The 26,544-nt window shown below is 40.6% G+C and overlaps 1 protein-coding gene and 2 long non-coding RNA genes across 4 annotated transcripts; 1 reads left to right on the plus strand and 2 right to left on the minus strand.

The window, feature by feature from the left end:
• Positions 1-45: 45 nt before the first annotated feature.
• Positions 46-4,680, minus strand: LOC147873345 (uncharacterized). The gene is made up of 2 exons (XR_015535831.1): positions 4,487-4,680; positions 46-1,916 (listed from the first exon to the last, which is right to left on the minus strand). It is a non-coding gene; the product is annotated as an uncharacterized LOC147873345 (long non-coding RNA).
• A 5,514-nt stretch (positions 4,681-10,194) lies between these two features.
• On the plus strand, positions 10,195-12,720 carry LOC110840695 (uncharacterized). Of its 2 annotated transcripts, none has more exons than XM_087351391.1 (2): positions 10,195-10,965; positions 12,279-12,720. In XM_087351391.1, exons 1-2 carry the CDS (start codon positions 10,682-10,684, stop codon positions 12,331-12,333), a joined length of 339 nt encoding a protein of 112 aa, XP_087207517.1. In that variant the 5' UTR covers positions 10,195-10,681; the 3' UTR covers positions 12,334-12,720. The 2 variants fall into 2 exon arrangements, 1 of the variants encoding a protein (XP_087207517.1); XR_002546959.2 differs by lacking the exon at positions 10,195-10,965 and adding an exon at positions 10,975-11,372.
• A 4,525-nt stretch (positions 12,721-17,245) lies between these two features.
• Positions 17,246-26,046, minus strand: LOC147873346 (uncharacterized). Its single transcript, XR_015535832.1, has 3 exons — positions 25,656-26,046; positions 22,379-24,981; positions 17,246-22,254 (listed from the first exon to the last, which is right to left on the minus strand). It is a non-coding gene; the product is annotated as an uncharacterized LOC147873346 (long non-coding RNA).
• Between the last annotated feature and the right edge of the window lie 498 nt (positions 26,047-26,544).

Here is a 26,544-nt window from a genome sequence, read left to right on the forward strand (position 1 = left end):
AATGACAGCAGGCTGGAGAAAATTACATATTTCACTTTTCCATGATTTGCAGTTATTCAACAAATATTTATTCCAGACGTAATTTAAATCAACATGAGATGAGGCTTTCATAACAGTGAAAATCTGGGCCACAATCTTCCACGGTATTAAGCCATGTAGTCAGGATTTAAGATGGAGGTGATAGGTTTCTGCAAAACCTTGGTAACCACAAACAGGACTACAAACTGTCAGAACGCAGATTACTACAATTCCAATTAATTTACACCAGTTAACTAGTTTAGAAACTACACACCACAGTGTAAAGTTTAAAATTCTAAAACTTTGTGAAATAGTACACAGACTTTTTTAATGTACAGCTATAGTCAGTTCTGAAACTCTTATTCAGAATGCTTGTCATTGCAAGTACGAACAACACAAATAAAAAAGGCAAACCTTCCAATGGCAACTACATGAAATAGAGGTCTTCTACAATGATGTAAACAGTCTCTGAAAGAAAGTTTCTTTTCAGCAATGATGTTACTTATCACTTAATAATAATATCAAGCTTTACAGCTGATTAGATAGAAATCCTTTGTAATTTCTGGCAGTCTTACTTTACCAACATTTCAGAGGTACTTGCTGTCTTTATCAACAAGGCGACGATGAAGGCCTCAGGGTCCTCTCAAACCTTAGTAAGCTTCTTCCAGACTGCATGGCGCTACAACTCAGAGGACAGCAACCAAAGCCACCAAGATTTTCGTCTCTATCTATGAGGAAGTCACAAAATATCTCCATGATAAAATCGTCCGGACACTTGACGTATAAAGAAATATTTTGAGCCTAGTTCACTGGAAGACAGAGCGCTTGAAATAGAATATTATAATAACCTAATTGTAGAATGCTGTGCTGTGTAATTTGATACAAATTTGTCTAAATTATGTTTTCAGTAATATACAGATCACCAACAGGTGACATTTATTAACAAGTTAAACAGCATTATGGACTACCTTTACAAACCGAAAACGGAATTTGTTGTGTCTTATTGTTTTGTATCTTATTGTAGGTCACTGCCACCGGGTACAAACCCATTTGCAGTCAATAATATATAATAATAATAATAATAATCTGTGGGGATATAAATATTGACTATCTCTCTGAAAGCTGCCGTAATCAATGTCTAAATTCTCGTTTAGCAACATTTAATCTTACACCTACAGTTAGTTTTCCCACAAGAATTCAAAATAACTCCAACTCTGCCATTGATAATATTTTTGTAGATAGTTACAGGTTAGAACACATTTCCATTAAACAGGTAATAAATAAGCTATCTGACCTTGATGCTCAGCTATTACTGGGTACTGGGAATGACCCGTTCTTCAAGTTCCTGAGCACTGCGGGTCCCAACTTTTCGTTGGCTTGATCTATAGACATTTGGTAGGACTCCTTGGACGAGGGATCGGCCCGTCTCAAGGCCTCTACCTGTGCACAGGACAGCACAACACAGAAAAACATCCATGGCTTGAGTGGGATTCGAACCCAAACCAAACGGCACAAGACCACGCCTCAGACCGCGCGGCCACTCTGAAGGCGCGTTTCTTCATATTAACGCAATAATTTCTATCTAATAAACTTTAAAGGGAAAAGTTGTGTTGTACGCGATTTAGTTTCATATTTAAAATACTCGATCCAATTTCCTTCAATCTTTCTGCGTAGTTTTGTGAGAATAAATTAAAATAAAGTTTATAGAAGATGACGACCACAGCCGGTTTTGGGCGTCTTGAGCACTGGGATTGTGGGTTCGCATCGCACTCGCGTTTTTCAATCCTGTCTCGTGCAAGTAGACATCTTTCCCTTGTCAAAGGAGTCCTGCCGAGTGGCTTCAAGGATCCGCAATTGCTTCTGAATTGGAACACGCCAGAACACGCGTACGGGAAAAACTGGAGAAGAGGAAATTCAATGCCTATTAGAATCATTTTCCGTTTTCTGTAAGCTGCGCAGACGCAGTAATCTCGTCAAGTCGCTCCTCTGAATGCACGTGTACCCTTCCGAAGTCGCATCACGAGTTCCTGTTGCTTGAGGCGCCTGCAGCGAGCAAATTTCAAATTAAAACTGAATAGAAATTATTTGCCATCACAGACTTTGCTTCGATGGCAGACAAACGGAGCAGAACTTCCAGCGAATGCGTCGTTAAATTTCTCATGCTGTTGGACATCTCCATTACCAGGAATGGTAAATCAGCATAGAATTTAGTGATGTGGTTGAGTACGTGAAAAATTGTGGCTGGTAAACAATTTCAAGTTGTTAGACTCGAAATAGAAACTTTTTACGCACAAGAAAAGCTCGTGCAAAATTCGCGTTTACGCTTCTAACGTGCCTCGGGAATTAAATAATCTCATTCCTACAATCGATTTGATGTATGTCCGAGACCGGTTGCCCTGACTGAAGTTTTTCGTGGTTTTATTTATTTCTTTCAGGCACATTCTGTGTTAGTACCGGAAACTAGGCCGTAGTCCTTTCTTTCAACGTATTTTACAATTTATTATTCATTACTCGTCTCATCATTCGACGTAATGCACTTTAGATTACAAATATGTTTTTATTGTAGTCTCGAACTACGAGAGGCTTTATCTCTTCTCGCTTGGCTTTGTTTATAGTCACACACATATCATCTTTGTGGTATGTTGATAACATGGTGACTCGCTTTTTGTCTTGCCAAGCGAGAACTGCCACATCTCCGGAGTGTTGACCACAGTGCTCTCCTTTGTTCAATTTCTTGTTCTTCACTTCAGGAGGGACATTTTTTCTGTTGGCACGTAAAGTTCCAACGCAGTCTGTTTTCTTGGACTTCATAAAACGTGCCAAATCTGGTGAATTATAAAAATTGTCCATCCACACTGTGTGTTCACGACCAAGAAGAGGTTCTAGTAGTTTGACTACAATTTTTGCAGTTTTGTTGGTGTCTGCAGTCATATACTGATTCGACAGTTCCATGCCTTTTCCAGTATAAACTAGAAAAGACCACACATAGCCCGAACTAGACTCGCAGAGTTCATAAGTTTTGATACCAAATTTTGCAGCCTTGAGGGGTATGTATTGTCTGAAGGACAAACGACCTTTCCATAGAGTCAAGGACTCGTCTATCGAAATGTTCTGGTTCGGGAGATACAAATTTTGAAAATTGTTATTCAGGTGCCGAATGACTGGATAAATTTTGAAAAGTTTAGGAGGTCCTTGATATTGATTTTCCTTACTATTATCTGTAAAATGCATAAATTTGTTTATTAGCTCCAGTCTTTCCAAAGGTAAAGTTTCAGAAAAAAAAGAGTGAAAAGCAGAAGGTTCTTTGAATAGTACGATCGAAGTGTAGGCTTTTGAACAATGCCCATCAACATAAATAGAGCCAAAACCACGTAAATTTTGTCCACTGTAACATCTTGCCACTTCCTAATCCTAGAGCGAAATGTGAGAGGATGGGCACTTTTAGAAATTTCCTGCTGAGCATACCTGTTGGTTTCTTCAACAATGAGCTTTACTAGAGCTATATCAAAAATATTTTCAAATGAAGTCACGACATCTAGTTCAGCAGTGTCGAACTGGGGACCATGTACATTACAAAATTCGTCTCTCGAAGCAGTAAAGGATTTTATATTTTTCCACAAAAACTTGCTGGAAACAACACCAGATTCTGCCTCGAAGATTTCCTCCTGTATTTCACCGCCACCACCATTGTCACTCTCATTATCACTATCTCCAGTTGTCACCAACTGTGTATAATCAATGTCTATTATTGAACTGTCGGTGTCCGAACTATACTCACAGTCACTTTCATCTAAAACTTCTTCTAGAAGTGCACGTCTTTCTGCTTCTGTAAGTACGCGACTAGACAAAGGGACATCCATGATGAGAATGCGAAGGTCAGGATATTATTTTTAGATTCCCAGGTATAGCTCAATGGAATGTGGCGGTGTTGCCATATGTCCACATACCGTTATTTTTTCAGAACAAAGCAGTGCAAACCGCATTCCGCTGGAGTTATTCGTTAAAAACTTATGGGCTACAAAAATTAAGCTTGCAGCCGCCCGTACACTGCACCGATATCCTCTATAGGGTATTTATGCCTCACGAATTTACACGTTCATCCAACATAGAAACTTGGACTTCCTATAGCAAGATTTAAAGCTTCAGTAACAACTGAGTTGAGCTTATTAACGGCACAGTCAACAGAAGTCTGATTATAAACACAAGTCCAGACATAGGAAAATAAAAATTTATATAACAATACATAATCCCCACGAGCATAATTACTGCGAATAAGAAGAAAAATATATACTAAGATCAACAACCAAGGAAGGATGGAAGGTATCAGGTTCAACCAAGTCAAAATCAGAGTAAGAAACATTAATATCAGTAAAATTAGTAAATATAAGATCACGTCAATTCTTGTTTTGTTCGGTAAGGTTGTACTGAGAAAGTCCAAAATAACATACAGCATTACAAATTACCTCACCTCTAAATTTGGTATAATAATTATTGTTGATCTCCCTTGGTGAGCGGACGTGTTTTTGTGAGCTCTCCGTACCTGCTGAATAACTGTGAGTGAGTGTGCTTCGCCCGCAGCCTGCCGGCACTATGGCTGCTAGCAAAGACTGTTGCTCTGTGTGTAAGAAACAGTTCTACGGTAAACAGAAATTTATTAGATGTAGCGGGCCTTGTGGAACAAGGTTTCATCTCTCCTGCCTCAAAATGAGCGACACTGAATATTCGTTTCTTATGGTGGAAGGGAAATCGACGTACAATTGTGCATCGTGTGTTGTTACTAATCGCGCTTGTAGCGCTAAAAACGCATCTAGAAGAAGCTTGAGATCTGCCTCAACTTCGGAACTTCCAGTGAAGGAAGTTTCTCCTGCTGGTGAGCCTATTCTTTCAGACCCGGAGTCACTCGGCCGCAGATCGAGATGGTGCGGCTCAATGGAGCTAGCACACAAAAAGTTATTGAGAATCTCGTCCAGATGGTTTTTAAACTTTCCGAAGATGTACAGCTACTTCGGAAGGACAACGAATATTTGAAATACCACTTGAACAAACTAGCTTCCAGCGCTCCTACGCCGGCAACACCCGCAACGAAATCTTCCATCCAGGGGACAACCACCTTAGTTCATAATGTTCCTGCAAACAAAGCCACGGATGCGGCTCCTCGTTCTGCCTCTACTGTCGCCGACGTGGGATCGAAATCCTACAAGGATGAATTATCTGCTGGGTTAAAACCTAAAGTCTTCAGTGTGGACACTGAAGGTTTTACAACAGTAAATCATAACAAGAAGCCATCTTCTGGGACAACCTCGGCCAACACAGTTAGACAACGCAGACAGCCGTTGTTAGGGGTGAGAAACTCTGCTTCTCTACCCATTGTATCCAAAAGGGAAAGGTCTAAGACCCTTTTTGTCTCACGATTTAGCCCTGAGGTCACGGCTGCTGACGTAGATAAGTCTTTAAAAGAGCAGTTAAGCCTCAAAAGGTTAGTCTGCACTAGGCTTAAAACAAAATTTAATTCTTATGCATCTTTTCACATTTTGGTCAACGAAGAGGATTTTCCCCTTATAAATAACACCGGTGTGTGGCCAAATGGGTGCCTGATTGCTCCCTTTTATGGGAAACTGACCCCTGATCAGGTGTACTCCCCTGATGCACCCCTTAGTTCGGTACCTACAACGGCTGACTCTGACTCTGCTACTGCAACGTGCCCTACAACGAAGTCGACCAGCACTTGTAAGGAGCTTGGGGGAAGCATCAATACCGCTTAACTATGTCAGGTAACTGTTGTGCCACCATTTCGGATCGTCTCACCACGTCTGGTTCTAAGCGTTTGGATTCTATTGATATCTTTTACCAAAATGTTAGAGGTTTGCGTACTAAATGTACCGATCTCAACTTAACTAGAGGTGGTGGTGTTCTGACGGCAGTTCACCAATCTCTGGCTGGTTGTAAACGTAGATATGATCTTGAACTTACCAGCGAATGTGTTTGGATTGAAGTTCCACTTCCTGATGGTTTCAACTTACTCGTTGGAAACCACTACTTTTCACCTAACACTGATGGTAAAGTTATTGAAAATTATTTTTATTCTCTGGAAAAGAATTTAAACCCACATTTTCGGGTAGTTCTCTTAGGTGATTTTAATATACCTGGCTTTGATTGGGCACATGGCTTCCCTCAAGCAAACTCACTTTACTATACCAAAATTAAAGGGGATGTCGTTCACAGTGCCGCATACCTCCTCGGACTTTCTCAGCACAACCTAACCATCCATAACAAGAATCTACTTGATCTTGTCTTTGCTAACTTTTCCTCTGTAAACGTTATGATTTCTAATCACGATTTGGTTAAACCTGATGTTTTTCATCCTTCCCTGGTTATTGATATTAGAAATATATCTCTGACTACCAATTCACAGCCCTCTCGATGTTCCCGCAATTACGCGCGTGCTGACTATTTACTGCTTTACAGGTATTTATCCTCTTACGATTGGTCCTGCGTTTACAATCTGTCCTCTGCGGACTCCGCCGCTGATCAGCTCAAGTCGGTAGTTACTGATGCTTTAAACTTAGCTATTCCCATTAAGCATTCAAGTAAGTCTAAATTTCCAATCTGGTTTTCCGGCACCTTAAAACATTAACTAACTAACTAACTAGATGGCTTACCGAACCCGAAGGTTCATCACCGAATTAACCAAAGCCCTCCACCGGACCCTGTCCTGGGCCAACAACATTACATTAATAAAAAGAATCATTATATTCGTTGGTTTAAAAAGACCAATTCTGATGTACATTACTCCTACTTTGCACACTTTCGTAAATTAGTTAAGGCTACCATTAAGTCTGATAGGCGGCGGTGGTTAAAGTCTGTTGATGACAGTCTTAAAACTCACCCTCAGCATTTTTGGAAATACGTTTCAAATTTCAAAAGAAAAGATAACACTTTCATTCAGCTAAAAATTGGTGATCAGTTTGTCACGGACCCCAAACACATTGCTGGTGAATTTGCTACGCATTTTGAATCAATTTTTAACACTTCTTGCCGGTCCGTCACTCCTACCAATACTTTTACTTCTGATTTTTTGCCCGCCGCTCCTATCTCTCCTGCTGAAGTTAGCAAGGCCATCAAGCGCCTCAGACCCTCAAAGTGTGTGGGGTTAGATGGAATTCCTTCGTTAGTAGTTAAGGGTTGTTCTGATATTTTCACTCCCTTATTAACCTATATTTTTAATTTAAGTGTAACTAGTGCCACCTTTCCGTCCCTGTGGAAAGAAACAGCTGTTGTTCCTGTGTTTAAAAAAGGCAACAGTTCCATTGTTAGTAACTATAGACCCATCTCTATTCTTAATACCTTTTCAAAAATATTTGAATTTATTGTCTATGATCATTTGCAAATTTTTTTTAAGTACAGATTAAATCCCTCACAGCATGATTTTCGTAAATTTAATTCCACAGCAACAAATTTGGTTACTTACCTTAATTCCGTTTTACCTTCAGTTAGTACTCAAGGACAAACAGATTCAGTATACTTTGATCTTACTAAAGCATTTGACTTAGTCCCTCATAATATTCTTCTTAGGAAACTTAGAAACTTTGGACTATCACCCAGTTATGTTGATTGGTTCCATAGTTATCTTTCTGACAGGCAATCTTTTGTTCTTGTATCTGGAACTCTTTCGTATCCTTATCGTGTTAAGTGTGGAGTGCCTCAGGGTTCCACCCTAGGCCCCTTACCTTTTAATATATTCATTAATGACATCTGCGACTCCATACATAACTCACAGTGCCTTTTATTTGCTGATGACTTAAAGATATATCGGAGTATTAGCGATGTTGATGACTGCAAACTGTTACAGGACGATATTTATTCAGTGCAAAATTGGTGTCTTGTGAATGGGATGCAACTTAATTTAAGTAAAACGACTGTTATATCATTCACCCGGAAGACAAACAGTATTTACTTTAATTACAAATTGTGTAACAACCTGGTGGCACGCTCCCATTGTGTTAAAGATCTCGGTGTTCTACTGGACTGTAAGCTTTATTTTCACCAGCATATCAACTATATATTCTCACAAAGCTTAAAAATGCTTGGCTTGATTCGGTACATTACTTCTTCCTTCTCCACTGTTGATAGCCTTTTGGTCTTGTACAGTACTTTAGTCCGTTCCAAAATTGAGTATGCTTCCGTTGTTTGGAACTCTATTACTAATACTGATTCCTTTAACTTGGAAAGGATTCAAAGGAAATTTGTAGCTTTGTGTTACACTAGATTCTTTAATGGCGTTTGTGCCTATAATTATGATGAAATATTAGTTAGATTAAATTTCTTATCGTTGCATTTAAGGAGGAGGCATTTGGATGCTCTCTTCCTCGTGAATGTTTTTAAAGGCAAAATTAGTTGCTCATCTGTTTTTGATACAGTTAGTCTCTGCATACCTACTAGGTCTATCAGAGACTACTCTACCTTTACTGTACAACGTAATTTCAAGGCCAGTCCCTCTGCCAGATGCGTTTCTGCTGCCAATGCAGTCTGTAGGAGCATCGACATCTTTGACAAAGATCGTATTTTGCTTACTGAGGTCAGTCAGCTTTTTAAACAATAATCATTGTTTTTATTGTTTACTTAGTATAACATTTTATTGTGTATGTTTTCTGTCCAATATTAAACTGTTTTTAGTATAATTATTATTTTACTTATCTATAGCATTTAGTTTTTTACTTATGACTTATTTTGCAATAAATCAATATTGTACAGTTATGTTTTCAGTTCTTTGTTTGTTTGCTTTTGTATTGTAATGTCTGTATTGTTGTTAGTGCTTGGCTGTTATTGGACTTTTTGGCTGTTGTCAAGCACTTTAATAAATGCATTGAATTGAATTGGATAATGTGAGTTACCATGGGGACACCCACGAACCCAGTCATAGCCAGGTACATTAAAGTCACCAAATAGAACTACGCGGAAATTTTGAGTGTTAAGCTTAGCTTCCAAAGAACTACAGTAATTTTCAATAATTTTGATATCCATATTGGGCGGAAAATAATGTTTACCAGCAAGTAAATTCAAACCATCGGGAATAGAAATTTCTATCCAAACACAAAGATACGTAAGTTCAAGGTCGTACCTACGTTTACAATCAGAAAAATAACGGCGAACTGCAATCAAAACACCATCACCACCAGTTAAATTTGAATCCGTGTAAGCTCTGTGTGCACGGAAAACAAAATAATTATCGGGAAACAGATTGCGATTACAATAAGAATTGTTAAGCCATGTCTCAATAAGACATATAATTTTGGAGACAAACATTGCCGAAAAGACTGGTACATTTAGTACGCAAACCCCTGGCATTTTGATAAAAAAATTCCAAAAGAATCGGTGCACCTGTCAAAGGACATGGCAAACGATGCGGATTGGTTAAAAGTCAAGATCTATTAGCGCTTCCCCCATGCGACTCACAAATACTGATGTCACTCGCCAAAATATTGCTGTTGGACGTTGAAGCAGTTGGAGGTACTGTTATCTCTGAAGAGATAGGTGTACTGGAGGAGAACACTTGTTCTGCAGTAAGTCTGCCATAAAACGTAGCAATAAGGCATCCATTACGCCATACTCCAGTATTGTTAATGAGAGGAAATTCATCTTTATTAACTGATACATGATAGGATGCATATGCATTGAATTTGTTTTTCAGTCTGGTACAAACCAATCTTTTAAGACTTAACTGCTAATTTAAAGATTTCTCAATACCAACAGTCGAAACCTCAGGACTGAAGCGAGAACCAACAGGGAGAGAAGCAGAAGTTCTCACACCAATCAGAGGCTGGCGCCGTTGGTTCACAGTATTGATCAAAGGAGTTCCAGAAGCAAGCTTCTTTTTGTAAGTAACTGTGGTGAAATCATTAGAATCAGCAGCGTAAACCTTTGATTTCATACCAGTAGAAAGTGCCTCTCTATATATTTTGGTTCCTGAGTCAGCAGACTTCTTGTTACTTGATACTTGGACAGACCATTGCAGTATTTCATCCTCAGGAGATCGGACCACTATTAATCGAATTTATGCAAAAGTAGTCATAAGTGACGCGATGTAAACTGTCACAGTTGACCTCGGGTATCGAACCGGCCAATCAGAGAAAAGTTATTCTCACTTAAATTTAAATTATTCCACCAACCACGAAACAAAGCGGGAAGAAGAACCAATGATGGTACAACATTCAGGTTTCGGAATGAGTGGGAGAAATTAATACATTTTGAGAGACAAACTTCTTTTAGAGTCAGTTGTTGCAAGTTCGTACTCAAGTTTAAACGTTGCAAATTCTTAGTTGAAAACTTATTTAGTAGTCAGTTTCATCGTCACGTAGTCACGTCAATTCTGAATTGGCTATCGCGGACGCAAATTTAAATTAAATTAACTATGTTCACACACAATATCGTGTGGAGGAGTGAATCCAGAACAATCACCTGCAAATAAACACCTTAAGTGACAAAGCTGAGGCGACCTTAACTAAAACCAATAATCCCGTGATAAGAGTCTCATGGCTCGTCCTATCCAACGAGATATCTTCATCGTACCCGATCCCACCTTAGCAACACGCTGCTAAGAAGTGGCGACGGTTATAAATTGTCGCAAATCTGTAGTGATTCTTATAGTTTAAAGACAGTGTAATGTATGGATTCCAAAATTCTTCCAGGAAATATAGACCACATTATTGGCAAAAGTCGGCAACAGCAAGATTTCAACATGCACCAGGATTACGACCAGCAGAAAACACCAGTGCAGCCAAAGAAACATTGTCAACAGAAGAGGAAACGAACACCAAAATGTTATCTTTTTGTTGTTCGGAATCAGAGAGTCCCTAGACCGCAAAACGCATTCATGCTCTTCTCCAATGAATGGAGAAAGAAACTGGCTGCCTTGTACCCTGCAGACAGCAACAAAAAGATCAGTATGAGGTAAGACGGTAGATACACAAGACCATGACCCCTTATACAGCGAAACTGATTCGATCTGAGCCAGTTTTCTGAAGGTCGAGGGGCCGAGCTACCCTCATATAGTAGCGACCAGATATCCCAGACCGGAAAGAACGAAGCAATAGGTACAGAAGGGGAGGAAGGAAGCTACTGTGAGCAGGTAGACGGGTATCAGCCCACGTTAAATGAGACAGGTCTAGAGGTCTTAGCTCCGAGGACATCAAATAATATAAAGAAAACGTCGCAGGACCCATTGCTGACAATATTACAGTTGCTACATGGAAACAAACAAGAAAACGTTAAGTTAGCAGAACAACTGACACCCACTATTCGGGAAGTTAAGCAAGATTTTAGGAAAGCCAAGCAGGAATTATCTGATAAATTTGAAGGTAAATTGCAGAAGGATAGCAAAGATCTAAACATCAGAACTGGCAAATTGGAGAAAACAGTGGCGAATAAGACTAAGACCTGTACTGTACTGTTGGACTAATGATTTGATTTTTACGTTCTGAGACTTGTGCCACTAAATAATGTTTGTGTTTTAACGTTTGTATGTAATTTTGAAAGGATAACGATGTTCGAGATACATCATGCTTGAATACCTCAAAAGAATAGTGTTTTTAATATAAAACATGTATATGATAAACCTCTTCAAACAAACATCAAACCTCAAGTTTGTCTGTAAATAACATTGCGTCGTATGTATTCACTCATATCGTAGTTGCTGCGATTACTTTTGAGGTACTCAATCATGATGTAACTCGAACATCATATTCCTTTCATCATTACATACAAATGTTATGATACAAACAGCATTTAGTGTCATATAGCTCAGAACGTAAAAACCAAAACATTAGTCCACCAGTACATTACAGATTGTCTGGGATTATCGGAGCAAATAAGATATATGTGAATATATACGACGCAATGTTATTCACAGACACACTTGAGGTTTGATGTTTGTTTGAAGACTTCTGATCATATAAATGTTTTATATTAAAACACTATTTATTTTGAGATATTCAAGCATGATGTATCTCGAACATCATATTTCTTTCAACATTACATACAAATGTTATGATATCTCAGAACGTAAAAACCAAAACATTAGTCCACCAGTCCATTACAGATCGTAGAAAAAATGGTGTTTCATAAACTTAAATGTAAATGTTTCAAACTATTATAAACATGTACATTAGAGATAGATATTCGTTGGTTTAAAGTAGCACTTTTTCCGATTAATATTATTTAAGTCACAGGTTTATTTATTGTGTTGTCATATTTCGCGTTTTCAGCCTCCGAGAAGCACAATTCTCCATCAACGTTCATCGGCGTGCAGCGACCACGTAGTATGTCGGGGATATCGCAGCAACTAAGATGTGTATGAATGCATACGACGCGATGTTATTCACGTACAGACTAGAGGTTTGATGTTTCTTTGAAGATGTCTTATCATATACATGTTTTATATTAAACACACAATTTCTTTTGAGGTACTCAAGCATGACGTAACTCGAACATCATATTCCTTTCAAAATTACATACTAATGTTATTATACAAACAGCATTTAGTGCCAGATAACTCAGAACGTAAAATTCAGAACATTAGTCCACCAGTATATTACAGGTCTTAGAAAAAATTGTCAGAAATGGTGGTTCATAAACGTAAATGGAAATGTTTCAAATTATTATAAACATGTGCATTTTTTATATTAAAACACTATTTGTCTTGAGGTATTTAAGCATGATGTCCTCGCCGTATTTTCCATTCCGCATTTCTATTAGGTTCCTTTCACAGAAAGCGACGAGCTTCCTTCCTTCCTCATTACACACTCGGTCTTTGCTCGATCTACCGCAAAACAGATCATCATAGCCCTTTTCCACCTCATTAAAGCAGGCCCACGTGTGTGGCAGGATTATTTGGTTTGTCCCCACCCGACTGTTGATGTCCCCCTCTATTAAAAATTCAGTCTCCGCGAACCGGTCCCTCAACATCTTCATGTCCTCCCCAACTCGATGGTAAAATTGGGATTAAACCACCTAAAGCTTTGGGGCGCATTATATACAAAGCCCATACATATCTGTACCTGCAGGCTATTGTGCCCTCTCACTCCTACTCATATTACCTCCTTCATGCCCGTTTGTATCTCAATCACCTTTCTGCTCATTCCCTCCCTTGTTTAGATTACTGGGCCCCCCGGATTCCTACCGAATCTCGTTATTCTTCTTCGTTCTTTCCAATAGCTGACAAATCGTTTAATTGAATAAACCTCACTTCCCGCCCAGCTCTCCGCAATCCCCTCAATATCATGGCCACTCAGAAAATCTAAGAAATCCTTTGTGACCACTTTACACTTAATCCCCTACACATTCCACTTTTTGTGCTGCTTGGAGTGTGATACTGGGATGGTTACTTCCATTTCATAGCATTTACCTACCTGTTTAAGACAAAGACGTACGGTGACCTTCGGTTCCCAGAATTCTTGGTTTTGTCACTAAAGGGTATTAAATTTTCCTGAATTGGGTGTAGTCCCAAGTGTCATCTTCGTCTTGCGGCTAGAGCCAAGTAATATCTGTATCATTCTGAAGCAAATAAATACTATTAATTATTCAGCAATAGCGGCTGCTTCTATTTGTCAGAAGATTTTATTGAATTTGTTTCCGAAACGTCGGTTTATTACGGTAACCATTTAACGCGGCTGATTGCTCGAGAAGATTTTATTGAATTTGTGTCCCCATCTTCAGGGTTTTTTCCCCAAACCTTGGTATACTACGGTAACTAGTTAGCGCGGCTGATGACTTTATAGTATTGTGAATATGGGCATTCGTCCATGTGAGCATATATACGTGTGAACATTTTTCCGTGTGGGTAATATTCGTGTGAGCATTTATGAAAGTGAGCTTCTTTCTGTGCGCAATTTTCATGTGCGTTTTTGTCATGGAACCGATTACTGGCTGTTCACTGAGAGGCACAATTCGAACGTGATGATGAGCCGTCTATTCAATTATTATCTGTTTACTGAGCCACTTTCCCAGAACACCGCATAATGAGAATTTTAGGTAAAAGCTGGATGCACGTGGCGTTTTTGTCGGTGGCATCAGTGCGGCTGACCTGTGGCCTGTATCTGCAACCTTTCGTGTAATAGGACAAAATGTTGCAGTTGTTTGAAAAGCTGTCATTTTTCTTTAAACTTCAAAACAGGCAACCTTGTGTGCAGATAAGCTGATGGTTCCCAAGATCTGATTCAGAACACTAATACCTCACGCATTGAATCCGATTTTCATCAGTTTGTGCTTAGAATGAGACAATGGGATACGCGCTTTATTCACTGTTTGCAGCATACTGATCTTGATTCTGCGTTCAAGTTGGCGTTGACGATCATGAGGGTTGAGCTAAATGCTCTTTTTTGACCGAACTTCCACAGTTCTTGGGTGTCCGGACCATTTTACCTCTAACAATAAATCAAAAAGCTAACTAAGGGCGGAGTCCGTTCCTAGGTAACACCATTCCAGCGTACGAAACATATTGCTGGAAATGGTAAACAGAGCCTTAAAATGGAAACGGGAATTTTCTTACGCTAACGGGGTTCTGTCGTGGCGTGAGCCTCGACTATTCAAACTAGGGTCAGTTGCTGTTGATGGGAGGTTATCCCGTCAGGCAACTTGTCCAAAGGAATTTGTTTGGTTGGTTCTCAGGTATTTGAAGCAAGAGATGTATGGGCCGCTTCAGCCTAAGGCCTCCGTGATTTGGGGTAGCGGGCCGTACTACTTTTGAATTATACCCTAGAATTCGCCTTACAACTCAGGAAAAGCGCGGAAAACCTCAGTCAGGGTAGCCGAGTAGTGAGACCACTCGTTGCGCCGACTTGACCGTCTGTTCAGGGACAGCCTCGGCTGGCCTGCTGAACATCGGTCCCTCTCGGTTGCCCTTGCCTCCCGATTTGCCGAACGAAGGGGTTCCCCACACCAGCTAACTTTGAGTCAAAGCTTACGGTCAGTGCTCTGGCAAAGAGCGGTATTCCCAAATTCTCGTGAATTTGCCAGTTACTAACGTACCAAGGCGCTTTAGTCGCAATGGGAGGACACTTGGATTGCAACACCTGCAGCTAACTGACTTGGCTGCTGGTAGCTGAACTCTAGAACGGGCATGCGTAATTCATCTTAGGACGGATGAGCTGCTTGTAGAGCAGCACACCATTCCTGATGGACTGGCCACTTCTCCCATTAAGGAGCGGGCCTAGCACGCCCGATCGTTGCGCTGCCTTCTTTCCCACCTGGCTGACGTGCGCAGACCAGGTAAGCCCGGTGTCAAGGGTGACCCCCAGATACTGCGCTGTTTTGACCCATTGTATCGGCTGTCCGAGAAACTGCATTGTTCTGGGCTGTTCGATGCGTCTCCCGGTTTTGACAAAGAGAAACAGAAAACTAAAACCTAAAGATCCGAACAAAGGAAGGGGCAAATGCGACAGACAGAGAGACAGGAAGAACAAGATATAAAATTAATTAGAGGAAAACGTAGAGATCCGAACAAAGAAAAGCCGAATGAAGAAGAAACAGAAAAAGAAAAACGAAAATTTTATTCATCTATTATTACCCACGTACGAAATTTAAAGACACTTTCAATTACTTAAATTACGTAACATCACGTGACACGCCATTCGAGTTTAATGAATTGGAAAGGAAGCAAAGCGACGTATAGCGCTTAATTTAATCCTGATATTTTCTGACGGAAATGAGGAAACGAAAACGAATATCTGTAAGGGTAGCCTGTGTCCGAAGAAGTGATACAAACCGGGGACTGTCAGGTACGATTCAGGGATGGCAACCACTCGATCGATGCGTTGGAAGATGGAATGGAAGAGACCAGAATGGGGGCGCGTGGAAAGAAAGAACGATGGACCATCTTGTGTAAAGCCTTGTATCGACTGCGCGCGGCTGCCTCGCGAGGCAATGTTCGTTGCTTTGCCTCGCAAAGTCGATACCATGTTGCTACGCGTGGCAAAACGAACAATGCCGCGCTCGAACTTGGCTCGCGTCGAGCCAAATCTGAGCGGTTCTTTGTCCCGCGGCAAAGGGATTTCACTGTGCTGTATTCATGGTGATCTTGCGAGAACTGACGAACAGCGTCGATCACAGCCGAACACGGCTGCCGCGCTCGATGCTGGTAACCACGAGCACAATGAGCGAACGAACGAGTTTGCCGCGCACGAACAGGTGCGCGAGGCAGCCGCGCGCAGTCGATACAAGGCTTAAGGGGTTCTTCATAGAGGCGGTCATCAAAGACTGACTGGCGGTGTGCCACGAGTCCGTGCTCTACAGCGCTCTCTTACGCAGGGTAGAACCAAGTGCGTCCCCAGAACAGCTGGAACACGGGCCAAAGTGGAGGCAGCAATTAACTAGAGGATCGATAAGACCGGAGTAGCGGAAGACCACTTTCTGTTGCCCAGGACTCATTGCTTCGGGGATGAACACCGGCGGTCAGTAACTAGTGGCCTGCGAGACAAACACAAGACAGAAATTCCTACCTAACTACATGACATAGGGTGACTTGGCCAACAATAAAATTATATAATACATGTAGCATATATCCACGGTGTTCTAGCGGTTAGACCGCTGGCCTTGTAATCCTGGGGGTCTCGGGTTCGATTCCCGGCTGTGCCCGAATTTATAACTTGTTTTGGGCAAGGCCGTGGTCTAGGCAACACGGAGTTTTCCTCCGTGGCATCCCAACAATTACTCCATTCACACACAGAAGAAGGCAATGGCAAACCACTTCTGGATCATCTGCCAAGAACGTATATGAACAGGTCCCAGTCCGAGAAAAGGATGGAAGGATCCTATTCATATGGACCTGTCGTCAGACAGATCACTAAATAATAATAATATATTAATCGTGCTAACAAGATGTGCCATTTATTATGTCTAATTAAGTACTTTAGGACTTCATGTAAAGTAGGGCGGTTATAAATGCTTTCAGAATTAGTCTAAATTTAGAAATGTAGAATTTTATCGAAAGTTCTGATAACGCAAAAAGGGACATCCAAGCCTCTAATGCATTTCCTGTTATTTTGATTTGTTTATTTAACAACGCTTCCAGTATGTAGACTACGTAGCATCGGAGTAATGAATTGGAAGGACGTGGAAGTGGTCGTGGCCTAATTTAAGGTCACATTACTCTAAACTTTTCGGAAAGTCATATGATACTCTTTTCTTGGGTTATTAATCGACGCTCTGTTCCCTACATAGAATGACAAGACGAATATTAATCATGAATGAAAAGGAAATTGAAAATGTTAGTATTTATTGACAAATATGTACATACAATGAATACGTATTTAGTGTTGAAGACTATAACTAAACTTATAGTCACCGCGGCTGAGAAGCTTGAAACTTTCCAGTGACATTTCGGGAACCAGGGGAGAAATAAAACATTTTGAGATGCGTTGCATTACAGTACTCTGTTCCACCGATAGGTCTTATTTCCAAAATCTGTTATTCGCGTGCAACGCCGAAGCCATTTCACACGTTTCCTGGCAAACTATGAAAGAGGACTAACCTTCACTTCTTTATTCCGAAGTGAACCTGTCATAAGTCCCTATCGGCTGTTTAGCTCAGCCGGAATTCAAGTAACTCTGTTGATGATGGCTTGTCCAGCTATATTTAATTGAACCAGTAAGTTGAAGTCAGTGACGCGACTTCTATTCACACCAGTTTCATATTTTCAAAGATATTTTAATAACAGATAATAGTCATTTACTTTAATAAGCCCATTTGGCCGCCACGTTTTCCAATTAATTTGCATTTGGTGGAGATAAGAATGAGAGAAAAGCGGATAAGGAAGAATTAATATTTAAGCACTTTATTCATTCCGAAAATAAACCTTTCTTATTACATCTAGTGTCAGATTTATCAACGCATTCTGCTATTTATTCAGCTCATTCTGAACATTTAAAATTTCATTGAGGCTGGGGTATAATGTGCAACCATGAGAGTGGGTTTCAAAAGATTATTTTATTTTCATTAATTCTTAATTCAAGCAAACCTACAGTAGTTAGATTATGTAAGTAAATAGATTACATTGTCGGTAAACGTAAAGTATCGGTGCCCTTCCCTTTGAGCTTATCCATGGAAGTTTAATTTAGTGAAAACAAAATTTGTAAAAATTTAATTTACCCTTTTTATTTTTCTTATCAATAATTTCCTTCTTGGAAAGGGCTCCATAATACTTTACAATTACCACATTGTCATTACACAACAATTTGAGAGGATGGTTTTCCCCTTTCCCTCTACCCTGGACACCTCTGTAAGTTGGGCTAATTACCATGGAATCGCAAGTGTCCAAGTTAGAGAGGTTTTACTGTACTTCTCTCTTTTCTTTCTGAGTGTTCATGTACTCAGGATTAGTAAGGTTTGTCGCACTCTGCTTCCATTTTGCTTTTGAAGGTTCTAAACTGTGACGAATAGGTGAAATTTGTTCTAAACCTTTTGTTGGTGTCACCTTGGCTCGTAGATGTTGACGGCTGACAATTGGGTAAAATGTCTGAGCAGGGGTGCAAATTTATCATACAGGGAACCGTTGATGTGGTCGGTGTGCTTTCAGGAGACACAGGAATTTGAGCGGATGTGGTTGTTGGAACGGATGGAGAAGACGGAGTTGTGACTGTAAGTGTGCTAGAAGTATGAGGTTGTTCAGTTTTTCCTTATTGAGCATCTACATCACAGGATAACAAATAGGCGTGTTCGGGAATTGCATCTATGTTTAGAGGATAAATGCCAGTGGCACGGAAGGCAGAAGTAGCGAGTTGAACGTTAGCGGCGCGAGACCATGCTAAATATAAAAGTACGCCGAAATCCTCTCTTGCAATTTTTCCTAACCGCAAAACGCAACGTAAGGGTCCCAAATATAACCAAACATATCCCACTCAAACCTAACCTAACTTAACTTAACCCAGTCTAACATAACCTAACACTACCTAAATTAACCTAACTAAACCTAACCTAACGTAACATAACCTAACTAACCTATAGTAAGCTAACTTAACGCATCCTAACGCAATCTAACCTAACCTAACCTAACCAAGCTAAACCCAAGCTAACCCAACCTAAACTAACAGAACTTATCCTTCTCAAGTAGCCCCATCTTTTGGAATGTTATTGCCCTGACTTAGGAATGAAGTTAATCTGTAAGTTGTTACAATCTAACATGATAGGTCACTCAGTTAATTACAGTTAGGTAGATATAAGCCTGAGAAAAATTGGTCTTTATTTGAGCTTCGAAAATATAAAGGCCTATATTCTCCAAACACTTGAACTTGCCGTCTTATTATCTTGAGGTGACGTTGACCTATCCATGACCTCAAACTGACGTGATTAAGGTCATTCACGAGCCAATACAGCTCAATGAGTATAGCGACTAGACTACAGTCACCCGACTGGGCTAGGAAGGAATTTTTCTCTTTGTCACAATGTCCAGACTGGTCGTGGGGCCCACCCGACAACCAATCCAATCCATTGAATGCCAGAGTTGTTTCTCAGGCTCAAGGCAGCTGTAGCATGAAGTTGACCCATCGCCCCTTCTACAGCAAAGATTAAGAATGCATGGAGATTTACCTCCAATTCCCTCCACGAATCCCTACGCTTTCACCATTTATTTCCTACGGAAATTGGAGCCAATGCAGCGACTTTGAAATTGTAGCTTCCAACTATTTTTGTGAATAGGCAAATTCATTCGAAGCTCACACTTAATTTTTTCTGCATATGCAGACTAAATTTAGCTTATAAAAATATTTTGTATGCTCAATGAGGAACACACACATCAATTCCCTAACGTGCAACTACATGCGGCTAATACAAATTTCTTGTCACACTAAATCTTCGGTTATAAATTTCTATAATAGAATGCATTTATTTACAGACGTTTCTACAGCAAACATGGCTTTCCAAACTGTCGTAAAAATTACTAGTTATCTACGTACCTTAAAACTTTCTGAAGGATGTCAGAATGTTGGAATCTCTGTTTTGGGTTTGTGACATAAAATGGGAATTTCATTACAACACAGATAACCTTTCAAAATCTTGGATTCCACTTAATCTCTTGTAATTCATCTTCTTACATTTCACGGCAGGCTAATGCATCTCCAGCTTTGAAACATCTGCCAGCTGAGGACTAAAATCAACATCGTTCTTCATTTTTAAGGATCCACGTGGGAGATAAAAGTTGTAATAAACTATGGTTCACACATTCTACTACGTATTATGCGATAATTTTCAGAAGTGCATGAAATGGCTAAGATGTTATATTCTCTCTGTACTTTTATACGGCGCTGAATCGTGGACGTTGACTGAAGCTTGTTTAAAAAGTTGACAGTGGAACCATGGTTCCGGAAAATTTGACGTAAATACGTCTATACGGAAAGGAAGTTTACATATTGGCTTTATTCTAAATATTTCCTTTATACATGCTTTACAATTGAGATAAATTTGTTTAAGATATTGCTTAATAAACTTGAATTAGTTATGCTTAAGATGGGTCTGTGGTAGCTGAATGTAATGTAAAGTAATGTAATGTAATGTAATGAAGGTAAGGTAATGTAATGTAAGGTAAGGTAAGGTAAGGTAAGGTAATGTAAGGTAAGGTAATGTCATGTAATGTAAGGTAAGGTAATTTAAGGTAAGGGAATCTAATGTAATATAATGTAATGTAAGGTAAGGTAAGGTCATGTAATGTAAGGTAAGGTAACGTAACGTAAGGTAAGGTAATGTCATGTAATGTAAGGTAAGGTAAGGTAACGTAAGGTAAGGTAATGTCATGTAATGTAAGGTAAGGTAATTTAAGGTAAGGGAATCTAATGTAATATAATGTAATGTAAGGTAAGGTAAGGTCATGTAAGGTAATGTAAGGTAAGGTAATGTCTTGTAATGTAAGGTAATGTAATGTAATGTATTTTATTTATTTAGTGTTCTGTCTGACGACAGGTCCATATGAACAGGATCCTTCCATCCTTTTCTCGGACTGGGACCTGTTCATATACGTTCTTGGCAGATGATCCAGAAGTGGTTTGCCATTGCCTTCTTCTGTGTGTGAATGGAGTAATTGTTGGGATGCCACGGAGAAACCGGGGAAACCCCCGGAGGAAAACTCCGTGTTGCCTAGACCACGGCCTTGCCCAACACAAGTTATAAATTCGGGCACCGCCGGGAATCGAACCCGAGACCCCAGGATGTAATGTAAGGTAATGTAATGAAATGTTTTATAGGTAATAACAATGCCGAGTAAGCAGATGACGTTTCCTAGGTAACAAAATTGCCGAGAAATGTAACGTTTCCTAGGTAACCATTATTGTCGATTTGCTGAGTAAACAATTGACGTTTCCAAGGTAACATAACAATGCAGTTACACTTTTTCGTTTCACTTTTTGGCGAATGACACTGACCCTAAAATATAGACGTATTTACGTCAAAAAATTTAGAGGCCATCGAACTATGGTTGTACCGAAGTATTCTCAGAATTTCCTGGATTGACCGTGTAACCAACAAAAAAGTTCTAGAGAAACTCCGCAAAGACGTCGAGGTTGTTAACACCATAAAAAAGAGAAAGTTGGAATATTTCAGTCATATCATGAGAAACAGTGATAGATACGGGCTGCTTCAGCTGATAATCCAGGAGAAAGTATTCGGAAAGAGGGGACCTGACAGGCCAAGAATCTCCTGGCTTCTGAACCTAAAATGTTGGTTCTCGTTGTCCACTGGAGGGCTGTTTCAAGTTGCAGCCAGTAAAGCTCAAATTACTATGCTGATCGCCAACATCCGGAACGGATAGGCACATTAAGAAGAAGATGAAATGGCATTCAACAGATCTGTTAGACTTTAATATATTGAATGCACGTCTTCGCTGGAGAGTATCATCATCCTTTGTGTCAGGTAAAAGGTTCGGGTAAAATATGCTTACTGGATCGTAGAGAAAAGGAGGAGCACACCAGACTGAAACATTCCGAAGTTACACTGTAGTTCTCACTGAAATATCTACTTACCCAACAGACAATATAATGTCAGTGCAACAATCAGAGACTGGCAACCGAACGTTCCTTTTTTTTAAAAAATGGCAACAGATTGAAGTGGATACTAACCATGATAAATACTTCCCTGTCCTCTTTGTAATTCGTGTTTGCTCGTTTTCTTCAGAATTACTTTTGTACCTCTGCAACCAGCCACATCCACTTTGTTCCTTCCTTCCATCTGCGGTTTCAAATTTTTGAAGGACATTCTCCGTACCTGGGTAACATAAATGGAGAGCTCCCATGAACCAGATCCAAACATAAGCAATTCTTAGCTGTGCATCCCAAAAACAAAAAATATAACAATTAAGTCAGATACCAGCAGACACTGTGAAACATACTGTAGTATCCCAGGTCCCCCAGAGTCGTCGGACTCTTCACTCTTGGACGAAGGATTAACTACTGCAGATGAGCCGAGCGGATGCTTCTGTGTTCAGGTGGCTATGGAGCTGCTGGATGAGGCGTCACTTAAGAGTGATATAGCTCAAGTGCAATCTTTAGATGTGCTTTATTGACAGAGCTGCTGATACAATCAGTGAGGTTGCTGAGACTTCGGAGACCCAAGAGCAGAGATTCGAATTCAATGGCAGCGTGACTGCCTGAGCTGAATGGTTGTAGTTACTCCCCCTTGTCTTAAATTTTCGAGAGGTATATATATGCTTCAATAAATTAATTCCCTTGACGTAGGGTACCAAAATACTCTCTATTTCTCTGCCTTAGGGAGTCTTGGTCTCAACATCACATGTTTTCCATACATGGTTCCGTGCCCTCTGGCCTTTTAAACCTGTGTACTTTAAATTCAGGGTGTTTAGGTCCTTCGATCGCAGTTTCTGTTTCTTTGGATTTCGTAACACAATTTCCTAACATTTCTCAAATAACAAGGTTATACTAGCTTAATAATTGACTGCATACCTCAATACGTGGTTCGTGACCCACAGATACGACTATACTACATACAGTAGAGTCCCTGAGTGAGGTTAGAAATGAGTAGGAGCTATAACCTCTCTCCCTCCAAGCGCCCACATGACCAGTCACATGTCAGAAAAGCACAGTAAAATTTGAAAGAAAAAACTATATTCCTTACTTCATGATGGTTTGGGTAATTTTTGTTGATGCCTTGAGGTCTTGTATGAGGCTGCCAACATTTTGGAGGAAAGTATCGCCCCTGAAGATGGAGGCCATACATCCCCCCCAAAAGACTGGGAATCACTAACAATACCACACAGTATCACAAACCACAAGTCTGCAATCAACATTTCCCTTCCGTCTCAACCTCAAATGTCCAACACACTAATCATTTATTGGCATAGCACACGTGTATTAATTCTTTAAAAGTTCTTCCTCCACGTCCCTCAGTGGTAACTGAAAACGGATTTCTTTCTTGAGGTTATCTGAAACTTTATAAATGAAAGAAAGAAAGCCGAGCGTGTCAACGCCGGCGAGAGTATTTCGAGTGCACAGCCGCCTGAACCGATGGATATTGACTTTGAATGTGATAACTTTGAAACATTAAACGATGAAATGAGAAGAAATGACAATACAATAGTCGCAGTTCGTTCTGAAGAATTTGTAAAGAGATGTCCATAACGAAACGTCTCAGATAGGCGATAACAGAGTTATTCACAGTCAAGGACGCGAGATAAGTTATGTCGTGTCGACATATAAGTCAGACGATGCAGGGGATGACATAAAAATCCCTTTAAAAAGTGTTGGTTCAAGGGTGATGGCTGCCACTGGCATTTTCAAGCGAACACTTGCAAGAATTATCAAAGGAAGTTGACAAACGCACGCCAACTTCATTTTCAACACAGGCGAAATCACGTCCACAAAAGAAGAAGGTCGGTATCGTAGATACATTCGATGAGAAAGTCGTCAAAACATTAATTCATCATTTTCACGTGTCACCGGCCAAGTGATGAAAATGCTGTACAGCGTTCTCAAGGGTGGAGTGGGGGGGTAACGGCACACATTTCGTCAGGCAATACTACCAAAGCCTCAATTTTAGTTGGCTGCAACAAGAAAACTTTTGCGAAAGAAATATTTGTGCTTGTTTTCTTTCGCACTCTTGTTTTGCCACATAAACCTGGCCGAACAGACTTAACAGTAAAAACAATACAATTAATTAACACGTGTTTGTGTAGTTACTGAAAGAGCGCGCATTAAGCACTCACATTGAAACTCAACAGTGAATCAAAAAAGTTGCTTGAAGCATATGACGTACGTCAACAACGAACGAAAATTCAAACATGGCCGGGAGAAGAATCATTACTCTTTGGTATGGTGCCTTGTCCATTTTAAACGGCGTACAGATACGTGCAGGAAGCCAGCCACGTGTAATAAAACGGCTCAACCCCACACTGTTCTTGTACCGGTAGCAGACAGAACAAATACTACGCATCTCTACAAACCTTTGCTTTCGTCTGTTCACCCACGAAGATGTGACCGATGGGTGGGGATGGACTCTTATTCCCCACTCTATATATTTAACGGCGTCTTATTTATTTATTCCTTTCAGTCTTGTATTTTTACGTTACATTTCTACTTCCAGGACGCCTAAGCTATCGCAACGTCGAAGGCGGCCCTGGTTCTAACTATGTGTTAAGTAGCGAGTACATTTTTCCAACATTGACTGATTTGCGTTGTTCATAGTTAAATGAAACTAGGATAAATTGAACAAAAACAACTTATGTAACGTCTTTGTTAAAAAAACTTAAAACGTGATTCTGAATGTACAGTTTTTCATGAGAAATGGACAGAGTATGTTTGCTAGTACGTGTAGACTACCTGTGACTGAGACTCTTGAATTACGAATCAATACAAATCAAAATTCCTGTCAAGAATTGGCGATGTGGACTTGGGTTTTGGGATTTCTGGTATGTTCTGCCAGCACTAGCGTATTAAGCAGTGACCCTGCATCGGTGCGAGAAATGGCTGTTGTACACCCCTGAAACAGAAAGGAATTCGGAAGTAGCAGAAAGAGTCGCGTTTTTCAGGAAGTCGAGCTAAAAACCATCTGTTCACCTCGCTTATAAAAGCCATGCAGTTGATATCTTTGGACACAGTTTCAATGCTTAAAAAGACACATCATCAAAATACTTTGACGTATATGTGGTTTGGTACGCATTTTATTTCTCAACCCTGATTTATTAACGTTAAATCAAATCAGTTCCAGAGGTCTACACTTACCCGGTGTCCTACGTGAGCGATTAAATGCGAGCGGTGCGAGTTGCGTGGGTGAAGCGGAAATATCAAACAGGCTGTTTGTGTGGCGCTGTCCTAGGTTACAGCGAAGCGGTCAGCGGCCAAAGTCCGAGATCAAATATTTTGATATTTTCGCGCGAGTCGCTGCGCTGGCCAGTAAGGCGCGTGCACAAGAAAGCTCTTACCTTGCAGTACACGGAAGGTGCATACGCAGGAACGCAGTGTGCTTCTCATATGTAGGACACAACAAGCGATTCCCTTATGTTATATGATACCCCATGCTGCTTATGCAGCTCGCATAGCTCGCTTTTTATCGCTTACGTAGGACATTGCCTTACAGGCAACTCTCTACTACTATAACAATATCTGGGGGTCTGTCTCTGTTCTTGACACACACACACACACACACACACTTACTCTCTTTGCACACGCACACGTCGGCCCCCACTGGACACACGCTGTCTCCTCAGCCGCCACGGTCCACGAATGCGGTGCTCCTCACACGCAGCCGACCACTTCTTGCTCAGCGCCACACCAGACTGCTCTATGGCTCCACACACTCATTCTTATCAACAACTCGCTCCTCTCGCTTATCAACTGTCGCCACCGCTGTCAACAACTACTTATCCACCCGCATTCGGGCAGGCGACCTTTTTATAATCGCCGGCCCAGCTGTCGAAGCTTCCAAACCAGGAAGTCTGGAAGTACGCTTCCTTGAAATTACGACTACTAGAAGCTTTCAATTCTGGTAATTTCCGGTAGTTTCTACCATCCCTCGGGAGGGGAATACGGCGTCTGGAACATTCGGTAGCGGTCACACCTACAGTCCGCGTCCGCTAGCCAGGGAGGGCAGTCAGGCGGCCTTTCCCCTCCAGCGCGAGTATTCGGGATTTATGACGCACGTCACAATACAAATTAAAGCCATACATTTGCATCTTCGCATGCAACGCGATTTGCAGCTCAAGTTAGGATTCAGACAGGAAACCCCTGCTCCATATTCCAAGACTTCGTTCGTAGGAAACATTAATAATTTTCTGCATATTTGCGTTTTGAAGTGGGAGCTGACACACAGACCGCTATATTTCAATGCGGTAATACATCTGGACGTGGCCGATTTAAACCTATAGCCAACTCATAACTGACGGGTTTCATAGTGGGTCTACCTCGCAGTATGTAGCCCGCCTTATAACAGTCAACGAAGGAACGATTTATGTTGAAGACCTTCAATTTTACCGAACGCGATAATATTCTCTTATTATACGATGTTAAATAACTGATGCAGTTGGTACAGGATCGTTATACCTCT

Source organism: Zootermopsis nevadensis, unplaced genomic scaffold, assembly GCF_977971745.1.
Source record: "Zootermopsis nevadensis isolate Lab colony 2312 unplaced genomic scaffold, Znev_1.0 Znev_ptg000019l, whole genome shotgun sequence".
NCBI classification, from domain to species: Eukaryota; Metazoa; Arthropoda; class Insecta; order Blattodea; family Termopsidae; genus Zootermopsis; species Zootermopsis nevadensis.

Bases quoted from the DNA above. Each gene is read 5' to 3' on its own strand.
- LOC110840695 (XM_087351391.1), top strand. From the start codon at position 10,682: ATGGATTCCAAAATTCTTCCAGGAAATATAGACCACATTATTGGCAAA. The intron at 10,966-12,278 runs GTAAGACGGTAG...TCGCGTTTTCAG, and splicing joins AACAAAAAGATCAGTATGAG to CCTCCGAGAAGCACAATTCT.